This window comes from Eretmochelys imbricata, chromosome 25 (genome assembly GCF_965152235.1).
Source record: "Eretmochelys imbricata isolate rEreImb1 chromosome 25, rEreImb1.hap1, whole genome shotgun sequence".
Lineage (NCBI taxonomy): Eukaryota > Metazoa > Chordata > Testudines > Cheloniidae > Eretmochelys > Eretmochelys imbricata.
Window position 1 is genome coordinate 11,887,304 of NC_135596.1, and position 12,438 is coordinate 11,899,741.

Here is a 12,438-nt window from a genome sequence, read left to right on the forward strand (position 1 = left end):
GGCTGTGCCTGAGGACCTCTGACATGGGCTGGGAGGGCTAATCGCTTTTCTGATGAGCCCCAGACTGCACAAGGTTTGAAACCACACCAGCGTAGCAGGCCATGGCTGTGTACAGAGACAGCATGGTCACGGGTGGGACTTGAATCTGCAACCACGAGGACCCAAACCTATGCTGCTACTGCTTGAGGTAAAGGAGCAACTCCTTCATCCCTGGCAAAGTGCTTTTGGATGAAAAAATGTTAGCCAGCTCGAGTGGGTGGTTTGGTTTTCCTAGGTGGGAGGGAAGGAGTTAATGGAGCCAGACCCTGAATGAAGCATCCACTGGGAGTTTGACCCGAGTGAGAGGGAAGTGGTGAATTCGCCATCTCTGGATGTCTTCAGATCAAGATTAGATGCCTTCTTGGAAGTGGCTTTAGCCAACATGATTGGGCTCAATACGGGAGTGACTGGGTGAAATTCTCTGGCCTGCGGGACACAGGAGGTCAGACTAGCTGTTCTAATGGTCCCTTCTGGCCTTAAGCTTGATGAAGACACCTGAGGATTCACGCTCAGATGCGATGATGATGGACAGCAGTATCGATAGATAGATTCAGCCCCATGATGCAGAGTGATGTCCTTGCTAATGTTCTGCAGGGCCATCATCCCCTTGCTAATGTGTGTTCCTGGGAACACCACCCGCACCCAGCGGCTCCTCTGGTAGGAGGTGTCATGGTACCGCTCCAGGAGGCCCATTAGGGGAGACCCCAGTGCTCAGCCTCCTCCCTGATATGTTGGTGGCACAGGATTGTACCCCAGGTGCTCACACCAGTGTCCCTAGTGCAGAGGATGAGGTGGGAGGAAAGTAACCGGTCTCTCTGTATTCTCTTCCCAACCCTACGTAGTCCAAGGCTCTGAGGGAGAGGTGGCTGCTGGAAGGAGCCCCGTCGTCCGCCTCCGAGGAAGACGAGGCCATGAAGAAGCAGATGCAGGAAGACGAAGTGAAGACCAAGGAGCTGGAAGAAACCATCCAGAGGTAATGGCGAAGGAGTATATGGAGGGCACCCCCCCGGAGGTGAGGGGAGCGGGAGGCCACTGGTGGGTGCAGAAAAGAGCGTACAGGGTAGGTGGGAGCTGGTCCCGAGAAGAAAGTAGCAGGGTGCCAACAGCTACACCAAGAGGTTGGAGGCAAATGAAGGTGCTCGTTGGCTTTGCACTAACAACTCACTTCCCTACACCCTTCACCCCACCCTGGTCTCCCTGCGTGCCCCTTCCCTGGCCTGTCTCTGCGATGTCACGGACATTTGTAGCCCCACTTGTGAGTGCCATGCAGATCAGCTGGAAGAAGCCATGTTCTTCAGGGCTGATGGGACTATCACGCACAGGAGACCCAGTTCCCTTTGCATGTGGACTAGCTGGCTCCTGCTCGGAGAAACAGCCACCTGGAAAGGGACCCATGGTGAACCCCAGGTTCACGGCACAGGCCTCAGACCGCACAGAACACACGATTCTGGAGCGTTCGTCTGGGGTCTGAGGTAGCGTGGTTTGAGCAGGTGCCTTTGAGTCAGGATGCTGAAGTGCTAGGCCTGATTTGGGGAGGCAGTGTGATCTAGCGGTTAAAGTGGGGGTGAGGCACCAGGACTCCTGGACTCTATTCCTGGCCCTGCCACTGATTTTATTTGTGTGACCTCAGGCAAGTCATCTAATCTCCCTGATTCTCCATCTGTGAAACGGAGAACTGGTCCATCCCTACCTCACCGTGTGGTTTGTACGTAGAGCTTTGAGATTCTCTCATAAGAGGTGGTAAATATAAGCTATTCTTATAAGTGGGGCTAAATCCTGAGCTCTTGACTCAGACCTTTGTCAAGCAAAGCCCCTGTGGCAATCACTGGGCATGTTGCCTGAGCGAGGACCGCCGGATTCGTACTCCTGCTCGCAGCGAGTTCATGTTGAAGCCCTGAAGACACCTCGTGCTATTTTGGCTTCTCCAGTCCTGGAGTGTCTCCCGCTCTGCTGTACCTGGGGCCGGGTGTCAGGGGGAGAGCTGTGCACGGCGGTGGGGGGCTTTGGCGGGGAATAGGGTGGAGGGGAGTGAAGGATTATGTAGGAGGGGCAGCTCAACTTCTTCAGGTGCATCCAGCCGGCTGGGTGTTGCCAGGAAATACGACGGGCTTGAGCTCCCCGTTCCCACACGGGAGAGCGTCCGACACGCACAGCTCAGCATTCCAAGCTCCCTCCGTCCAGGAGCTGCTGACAAAGGCACTTTTCCCGTTCCCTCCCCACGCCGTGTGGGGCGAAGTCACTGTCCGTGCCCCCGGGGCAGAGTCACAGCTCCATAGCTGGGCTGCAGAGCGGGGCACCGGGGACTCTGCTGGCTCTGCATCCCTTTCTAAGTCCTGAGGTTTTTTTCCAGAGCCGTCCTCCTCCTCTGTCACTTTAAAGCCTCCCGCAACCCGTCCAGCAGCCTTGACCTTCTGACTATGGTGTGCTGGCAGCTAGGGCCGGTGGGAAATTTTCCATCTAATCTGTTTTTGGCTGGAAATCAGGGAGTTCAAGTAAATGGGATTTTCCCAAAAAGTTTCTGCAGAAAATTTCAAAATGCTGCCCCGGTGCCTCGGAGGAGTTGCAGTTTGGACTCCCATTCGGCTATATGGGAAACTCATCCAAACTTCCCCTCCCCTGAGGCATTGTTGATGTATGACTCCCTCCCCGCACCAAAATGAGCCGGGGTTTGGAATAGCAGCAGGTGACGGATTGGGATCATGGAGGGGCATCGGCAGAGCTGGATGTAGAGCGTCTGGGGTTGGAAGAGCCAGGGGCGATGGGTCAGGACTGAGCTGCAGTGGAGACGGTTGTATGACATCTGGCCTTGCTAACATTGGCCATCTCCAGCCAGTACTGTTAGTTCGTCCCCTCCGTTTCTTAAGTGCTAATTTCCCTCCCGGTTCAAAGGCCAAGCAGTTTGGTTTTCCCCCTGTAATTTTCTCCTCATGCAGAGGAGATTTCAGAACGCACTTGCTTTGTCCTTGTGGGGAGAGGCGCCCAGAACCCTCGAGCAGCCATCAGCGGCAATTAGGAGACGACATTATTTAAAGTGAAAATCCAATCGAGACTGGGAGGGGGAAAGGAGGGAAATTGAATTCGTCAGGAACCTGTGACACTGTAATGCTGCCCCCGGGGCGGTATGCCTCGACACAGATGGATTCGCTCCCCCAGCTCTCTCCCTAATGGCATTTGTGCTTTTCATGTTGCTGGAGGCTGCCGAAAGCTTCCCAGCTAGACACACAAACTCAGGGCTGAGGGGCAAGGAGCACTTGGTGCCATGGACAAAGCTCCATGATGATATACAGTGGAGGGATGATCCTAATGTTGGCTGCAGGAGGGAGGGGTACATTAGCTGGGCCTTTCCCATCTCTAGCTCGTAGCTCCTAAGAGTCTATGTCTCGCATCCGTCTAGACCCATTTTGCTTTCTCAGTCTCAGGGGCAAAGTGGGTTTATACCGTCTCAGCTGATCTGTGTTCCTGAAATTGATCAGAGCCGAACGCCTGTCCCCTCACCACCTGGGCTCTGCCTTTCCCTTCCCCTCCACGGATGACAAAGGGGACGCCCCCAAGGAGGCCAGTCACAGCTGCTTCTTGCATGGCTGCACCACCATCCGCAGACAAATTGGACTCCGCATTTCACAGCGAGCACCAATCCACCATGCAGTTTCAATGGGATGTGACCGAGAGCAGAAGTGAACCCAGTCTGTGCATTGTTACATACGTGCTCAAGGTCCTCGTTAGAAGCAGTGGGAAGTCTCGCCTATTGCAAAAAGTGCAACCGTTTCCCCTTCGCAATTCGGAGATTAAGCGGGGACATGAGTGCGGTCTTCAAATAGTTGAAAGGCTGCCATAAAAAAGATGGAGAAAAGTTGTTCTCTCTTGCCAGAGAGGGCAGGGCAAGAGGCCAGGGGTTCAAACGACAGCACAGCAGATTTAGATTAAATCTCAGGAAAAACTTCCTGGCTGTAAGAACAGTAGGACGATGGAACTGATGCCTTGGGAGGCTGTGAAAGCTCCTCCACTGGGGGCTTTCTAAAGGAGGCTGGACAGCCATCTGCCTTGGATGGGTTAGACACAACAAATCCTGCATTTTGGCAGGGGGGTCAGACTAGATGACCCTTTAAGAGGTCCCGGGGATTGGGGCGGTCACTTTCAGACTCGTTAGAACTCTGTCACCAATCAGAGTACACTTAAGCATGTATGCAATGTGATTGGCTAATGGCCTAGATAGCACTGATTTCTGGGGAGGAAGGTATGGATTCCCTCACATGGCTGTTTTCAGACCGCTGTGATCTGGGATTTGTCTCCTGTACATAGCAGTGCGCACGTGGTATCAGATATTTATTGTTATTTGGTAGGTGGCATTGGCTGGCTAGTCGGGAAGGAGTCGGACTGCTATTTAGCCTTCCAGTGGATATTGAACCACGGCAGCAACCAGATCTGGAGTGCTGGCTTTGCAGTCATATATCTTAGGAGACTCCGATGAGTTAGAAGGAAAAACGAGAGACTTTTACCCTCTCCCACTAACCTCCTTCTTGTTCATTCAGCTGCCAAAGAGCAGAAAGAAAAAGCCAGCAGCAAAGAAGCCTTGCTAGGAGAGGTATCCCAGCAGCCAGAATGCAGTAAATTACTCCCTCTCTGTCATGCTGGCCATTAATTACAGCGAATCAGTGCAGATATAGGTCAGATCCAAAGAGGCCATTGTGCCTGTTTAATGGCACAATGGATTTTTCAGAGACCAGAGCGGGGAAGGACGCTTTACAAACAGGAGACCAAAATAAAAATCTGCTGAAGGGGACACTGTCAAAATAAAAATTGTGAATGTCCAGTCCGGATGGTGATCTCAGCTATAAGTACAAATCTGGAGGAAGTTCACTGACACCCTGGTTCCACACCAGCAGAAGTGAGGTCAGAACGAGGCCTCTGGTTAAAAATTCCCTGCCTGAATGGCTAATAACCACAACCAGTTGGGAAATGAGGACAGGTTTTTATGAGAAATTGTGAAGCTTTTGGGGGCAAAAAGCTCAGCAAAAATTGAAATATTTCATTCACCTAATAACATAACAAATATTTCAGCTGACTAATAACCCCGGAAACCCAAGGAACATGATTTTAGTCTGATCCAAAGCCTGTGGATGTCAATGAGAGTCTTTGTATTCACTTTGATTGTTTTGGGATCGAAACCTTGCACCACGTTGGTTTCAGTGAGGCTGCTCAGTTGTAACAAGGATTACATTTGCCCCACGTCCACTTTGCCAACTCTTGCGATCTAATTTTAATTTAATTTTATCGCGAGTCTCATGATGTTTGGAGCTTTTCTTAAATTGCCAGCTCCCGGAGTCATGTGAATGTAGAAAAATCTTGGCTTTTATTTTTAAAAAGTTTCTGACCTTCACGGTTGCAGAGAAAAGTTTGAAAGCATGAACATAAGAATGACCATACTGGGTGAGACTAAAGCTCCATCCAGCCCAGTATCCTGTCTGCTGACAGTGGCCAATGCCAGGTGCCCCAGAGGGAGTGAACCTAACCGGTAATGATCAAGTGATCTCTCTCCTGCCATCCATCTCCACCCTCTGACAAACAGAGGCTAGAGACACCATTCCTTACCCATCCTGGCTAATAGCCATTAATGACCTGTGTGTGACTTAAAGGCTCCAAAACCAGAAAGCAAATACCCAAGCTATATTATTATCTCATGATTTTAAGCCAATATTGTGATTTTTATGGGGCTGGACTCCTGATTCTTGAATGCTTGAGCATAACAATTCTGCGGTTTTAAAAATCTGATTTCATTCTCACTGCTGATACTGTTTGTTTATGGAGGATTTTTTTTTTGTTTTTGTTCTTTTGCATTTCACGCAGGTAGCAAAACTAGTCTCGTTGGTTTCATTTCCTAGTTTTCACCACGCGATGCTTTTGTGATCAGGAGACAGTTGCTGCAGGCTGGGATATTCCAAGCCTCCCCAAGGAGCTGTTTGCAAAACTGATGCTTGTTTTAAACATTTTCATGTCTGGCTCAGTGCTTTGCAAAAGTAGGGGAGTCCCGGAGCGGTTCTGTTTCATCACATTTACACCGGGTATATTTTCATCTGTGAGTAAGGAGCGGGAAAGCACTGGAAAGGGACGCAGGAGATCTGGGTTAATTCTCAACTCTGCCACCAACTCAGTGTGCGACCTTGGCCAAGTCCCTTAGGGTATGTCTACATTGGAATGTAAGCCCAGGGTTAGTAGAACTCGAATGAGCAGATCCCGGCTTTGTGAACCGGGGGCTTAGTGTTTACACTCATTTGTAATCCCAGGTTAGGAATTATTAAACCCCGGGATCCAGCCTCTGTGCTGCCTTATGCAGGCCCAAATCCAACCACCCATATCCCAGACTTCCTAGTGCCCTCCCAAAATGTGGCCATTCTCGCACTTTGTTCATGGTGCAGTGTTGGAAAACATTATTATCCACCAAATTTGACTGTCCAGAAGATTGAGAATGTCGACACATGGGATTGTTGGATACTTCTGGCAGGTTCCCAGAGTACCAGTCCAGTGGGGCTGCATCTACACTGCAAGGCAATAGGCCTTGAACTCTGGGTTCTGGCTTGACTGAGGCACTCAGACCCTCCACCCCATGGGAGTCTGGATTTGAGCCCTGGATTAGCACGATTTGTGTATTGATAGAAGGGGGGTTGGCATGAGCCTGAGTCTGAACCCTGGGCTTACAGGTGTGTCTACACTGCAATGAAATACCCATGGCTGGCCCACTTCTGCTGACTCAAGCTCACGGGGCTTGAGCTGCAGGGCTGTAAAATTATGGTGTAGATGTTTGGATGTGGGCTGGAGTCTGAGTGCTGGGACCCTGCAAGAGGGGAGGGACGTGAGTATGTATCCAGAGTTCTGGATGGGCTTGTACAGCCCACGCGGCCCCATCTTCACAGCTAGTCACACGGGCATGCTGACCCGCACTGCAGCCACACCGCCGATGGCTGTGTAGACAAACCCCTACCGTTCTAGCCCTTGTGACCCCGGCAAGGTTCAAAAGCGAATAAGGCAAACAAAAGAATCCTGGGGTGTTTTTAAAAACCTCCTCATTTTTAAGCCGGTTTCCTGAGTTTCAGGGACTCAACTCAGGAGTTCTGAACATTTGGGGTTGGCTGTGTTGGTTTCTCCCTCTGTAAAATGTGGCTAATGAAACTCCCTTTCTCCCACCCTTTGCCTGTTCAGACTGTAAGCTCTCAGTGCAGGGATTTTCTCTTAGGAGGTGTGGGCCCGTCACTGCAGAGTTAACTTGAGCTATAGCCTCGCTCAAGTGAGAGCATCCACACTGCAAAATTACACTAGCTACACAGAGTGGTCGTGTTCGCGGGGGACGAGTTATGCTTATGCCAGCTGTCGCCTAGATCCCCTGGTGGGCCAGCCAACTTGAGCTAGACGCACCCCCAACCTCAAGTTAAGGGGCTTTGCATGTGGACAGGATCGAACTGGGGCAACACTCGAGTTAATTTTGCCAGGTTTAACTTTGAGTTCAAACAGGAATTAGCCCAGGGACGTTCTCTGGCCAGTGCTGTGCAGGGGTTCAGGCTGGATGACCGGAGAGGTCCCTTCTAGCCTTATGATCTATGAGTGTATGCCGCCTTGTTTGTACGGCGCCTGGCACGATGGTGTCCTGGTCTGGCTGTGGCCTCCATGTGCTGTTTTATACAGATAACAAGAACAGTTATCTGTGATCTGTTGAGTTATCCTTGCAGAAGTGGTGTAACAGAGAGGCGAGCCAAGCTCGGGAGTTATAAAATCCTCAACTCAATCGATGGTCCAGTGGTCAGGTCATTAGCCTAGAACTTGAGACCTGGTTCAACTGCCTCTGTGACTTAGGGCAAGACACTTAGCCTCTGTGTGCCTTATTCCCCATCTGTCCAGTGGGGATTAAAGCCCTGCCCTGCCTGACAGGGGTGCTGTGAGGAGGAATACATTAAAGATGGTCAAATGCTTGGAGATCTCCTGAAAAGCGCTCTATAAGAGCTAGGTATTTATTTCTATTGCAGGAATACCTAGGAGCTGCCATCATGGACCCAGGGTGCTAGGCGCTGTACAAACACAGTCCCTGCCCCAATGATTTTATGCTCTTTAAAGTTCCAGTGAATGGTTTTTGTCCGAAGCTACATTTTCTTCTACTCTGTGCAGAACTCGTACTGTCACCAGAATTGATCAGATTCTGTAGCTGCCAAATTTCAGCCTTTTAAGGTAGATGAATGATCTTCCCGCAATAAATGGTTTTTTGTCGTCGGGCCAGCTCTGTAAACGGCTGCCTTATTTTCCTGATTATGATTCAACCATCTGTAGAGAAGGGAGGGGAAAATGGGGTTTGACGCTAAGTTGTTTGGTGCTAAAAAGGCAAAACTGCGGCAAACACTTGGGAATCCTCTGACCGCAGGGGCTTAGGGAGAGACCAAGTGCGAGCACTGGTTAACGCTACCCAGTGTAATTCCACTGCTTGGGCATTTTCCGTTGAAAAATGAAATTCTCAGTGATGCTAGCATTTCGTCTTTCCTGAAACACCTATGGTCAGAGGGTGACCAAGGGATTTGCAGCTAATGGATTAGCGCACAGCTCCCCTGTGCGGTAGGTATCTCTATTTACTGGTAGGTAAACTGAGGCACAGAGCAGTGACGTGACTTGTCCAAGGCCACGTATGGAGCCGGAATCCACGCTGTGTATCCTGAGTCCCAGTTGCCTGCTCGACTCACTTGCTACACTCCCCCTCCCAGAGTTAAGACTAGAACCCAGGTTTCTTGACTCCTGTTCCTCTACTCTGACCACTAGACCTCACTCCGCTTCCCAAGCTGGGGCTAGAACCCAGGAGTCTGATCCTCACTCTTATGCTGTAAGCCCCAGCAAACAGTCACCTCGCACAAAAAAACTGCAGTAGGGATTGTCCTGGTTCTGACACATCACCCTCTACCCATCCTGCCCCTTCCCCTTTCTCCTACCAGCTCCATAACTTCCCTCCTCCTGCACGCTCTTGATCCCACTGAGCTCCCGCAGCCAGATGTCGCTGAGCAGCCCAGACTAGGGTGACCCTTTTCCAAACCGGGATGGTATTTTTGTCCTTTTTTTTTATAAGCAGCAGGAGATGCTGTTGTCCCGGTGGCAGCGCTGTGTGAATGGTAAGTATGGTGAGGTGCAAAGCCTTGAAATAAGTGGCCCACAGGATGCGGTGACCAAGGGCCCCGATGCTGCAAAGGCATCCGTGTGGACAGATCCATCCACAGTGGGTCAGCAGAAAGAAGGGTTCGCCTGCCTGGGATCCCTTTGGCAGATCGTAGCTTAAGTTCAGCATTGTACACAATCCACTCCCAAATGTATGCATCTCTGGGCTCCAACTTGGATTCCGAAGTCTCTAGCCTGATCTTCAGAAAGGGCCAAGCCCCTGAGCCGCTCTGAAAATCCCGGCCATTGAAGGTGCTTCGGTTGGGTCTCCAGAAATGGAAACACCCCAAATCACTAGCCACTTAAAAAACAATCTTGGGTGCTGCCAGCTGTTACGAATTACACCTGAGAGGACACGCACACAACTGCTGCGAATTATACCTGGTAGGACACGCACACAAATGCTGCGAATTATACCTGATAGGACACACACACCAATGCTGCGAATTATACCTGATAGGTCACGCACAGTTTGAATCTAGGCTGAGGCACATAAACAAAATCCACAACGGCAGAGTTCCCAAAAGACACTAAGTTTATTACGCTCGAGCGTGGTGCCCCCCTGCTAGCCAGGAGGGGACCCTGAATACAGATTATACAAGGGTTATATACTTTTTAGCAAAGCATGTTGCCCTCGTGCATCGGAAACCTTAGCCAATATATAAACCCTTGTCTTATCTACCACCTATCCCTGCTTGGTGCATTTCTCGTGCTATACCAGTATGTTAATTTCACAGCATGGTCCTAAAGCCATGCATCAGTAACCTTTATTATTAGGATGGGAGGCCTCACATCAAGGCGAAGAGACAGGGAGTTAGAGACTGACAAAAACCAGATACTGGGAGTCAAGGCAGGCTGGAGACAAGGAGGAGGATTTTTACAGGGATTCAGTATCTAAGGATCACTCCTCCTGGTGTATGATGTGCTGGCATTTAAACAATGGTGGGCCCCAAACCAAAATGTAGTCACATGTGCTAACTTTTCCTTAACACAGCCCAATGGACTAGAGAGTCCACTCTCAGAGCCCTGGGTATTGGCAGAGAGCATGTGGCATGTGGACAGGAAATCTGCAGCTCCTTTTGCCTTCTTCCATCCACAGCCAACGTCCTGCCTTGGAAAGGGTCGTGCATTGTTGGCTCATTAGTTCAAGGCTTTGCACGGGTAGCTCTGATTTGTCGGTGGCTGTTGTCCTCCCCTAGCTGTTATAAACGTTCGGTGCAGGGAGTGAAAAGCTCGTGGACCTGGTGAAATCCTGAAGGGAAACAAGTGCAATCAACAGCCATGCCACTGTCTCCTGCAGCTCAGGACTGGTGAACGCCAGCAGCTGCTGCTGAAGTCAATGGAAATGAGGGCGGATTCGGCTCCTCTGAAAGTCAGGCCCTCCGATTCTCGCCACTGGATACTTAAATTGCCGTTGTTACCCACTGGCTGGTGTGTGTCACTGTCCCTCCCTGCGCCTGACCCACAGAGGATATGGGTCTGTCACAGCTCTTAGAACCGAGCTTTTTAGCTCAAGCGGCAGAATTCGTGTGGCGAGCTCCGGAGACCCCCAGTTCAGACCCTGACGTTGGCCAGGACGGCCACCGCTGCACCATAAAATGAACGTGGGGGTAAAGCAATTCTCATTGGTTGTCACGTAAGGGCCCTGATTCAGCCAGGCCTTCAGCACATGCTTAGATCCCATCGGCTTCAAGGGGCACGGGTGACCTGGGAGCGCCGGCGAAAAGGGGTAGGCACCACAGAAGCCCTCAAAATAGAACTTAAATGGCACCTAGGCCTTGTGCTCGCTCCTTTATTGATTCACTTCCTGCGGGCAACGTGGCAGGAACAGATCCTGGGGAATAATCTGAATGAGGACGGAGAGGGGTGGCTTGGCGGTCCAGAGCTAGGAGGGTGCTCCGTGCCGTGGGAATGATGGGGAAGAAGTCGCAGAGGTAGTTGTAGGAGAAGTGGGACATTGTGGCTGGAGTGGAGGGGGCAGGAGATGATGCCCCCCTTCGAGGATTTAAGGAGTTGGATGGGAGTCTCTCCCTTGGGGAATTTGCTTTGCAAAATGACACCATGGAGAGCCATATCCTCAGGTGGTGTAAATCAGCATGGGTCCATTGACTTCAGTGGAGCTAGTTATACCAAGTGAGTATTTGGGTTACACCAGTTGAGTATCTGGCCCATGAAACATCTATCCGATGGTCTCCGTACAATCCCGTCTGTCTGTTTGTCAGTCTCCGTACACTCCCATCTGTCTGTCTAGCTCCTTCAGCCATGTCTGGGTTCTACCAGTTAAAAACAGGCGGTGGGGTCTTTTCCACCCCTCTCTCTCCAACACCCACAGCCCCATTTGAATTTTAGGGCCTTATAAATAATAATCTGCCCATTGGAGGAGCTCGCCAGCTCTAGATCCCACCTGCAGCCTTTAGGCCTTCCTGTTTTGCCGGGGGGTTGCATCGTACCAATTGGCCCTGTTCCATGCACCGGGGGTTTAGCAAGGCATGGTTAATGCAATGGTGAAAACAGGCCCTTGCGCGAAGCCAAGGAAATTAGCAACAACAAAACCTGGGTGGGTCGGTTTAAATCTGTGGGTGGAGGCAGGTTTGGGGTTGGCTGAGCTCCGGCTGCGTCATACAATCGTCAGATGGGCAAGGTTGGTGCCCTCTGCTTCGTATCCTGAGCCTGATTCTCCTTGCATTTCCATCAGCATCCGTCCTTTGGTTTCCATGAATTACAGCTGGTTTGCAACAGAGTAGGGGCCCCATTGAAAGCCAACGAAAGGGCTCCCCTTGGCTTCAATAAGCTTTGGCTCAGGCCATGTATGAGATCAGAATCAGGCCTCGGTGGGAGGGGAGTACAGTGACAGGGCATTGTGGGCACTCGAGGGAAGAGCAAGGGTGCCGTAGGTCAAGATGGAAGTGTATGTTGGGAGCTCTGAGAAGGCAGTGGGATCTAGTAGGTAGAGCAGAGGGGGCTGGGAGCCAGAACTCCTGGCTTCTATCCCCAGTGCTAGGTGCTGGTGGGGTCTAGTGGGTAGAACCGAGGGGGCTGGGAGCCAGAACTCCTGGCTTCTATCCCCAGTGCTGGGTGCAGGTGGGGTCTAGTGGGTGGAGCAGAGGGGGCTGGGATTCGGGAGGTTTAATTGTGATCTCTTTTGTTCTGTCCTTCCACCTCCCCTTGCTCCCAGGACAAGCTGGTGGGGCGAGACCTGTGCGGGTGGTGGGGCTGATCTTG

At 51.1% G+C, this 12,438-nt stretch overlaps 1 protein-coding gene across 1 annotated transcript in view; it reads left to right on the forward strand.

Annotated features, from left to right (window-relative positions):
- Positions 1–12,438, forward strand: part of PALM (paralemmin) — a 35,700-nt gene that overhangs the window by 11,302 nt on the left and 11,960 nt on the right. Inside the window, exon 4 of the mRNA XM_077805474.1 lies at positions 882–1,012. Within this exon, the coding sequence (XP_077661600.1) occupies positions 882–1,012 (131 nt within the window). The remainder of the gene's footprint in view (positions 1–881; positions 1,013–12,438) is intronic.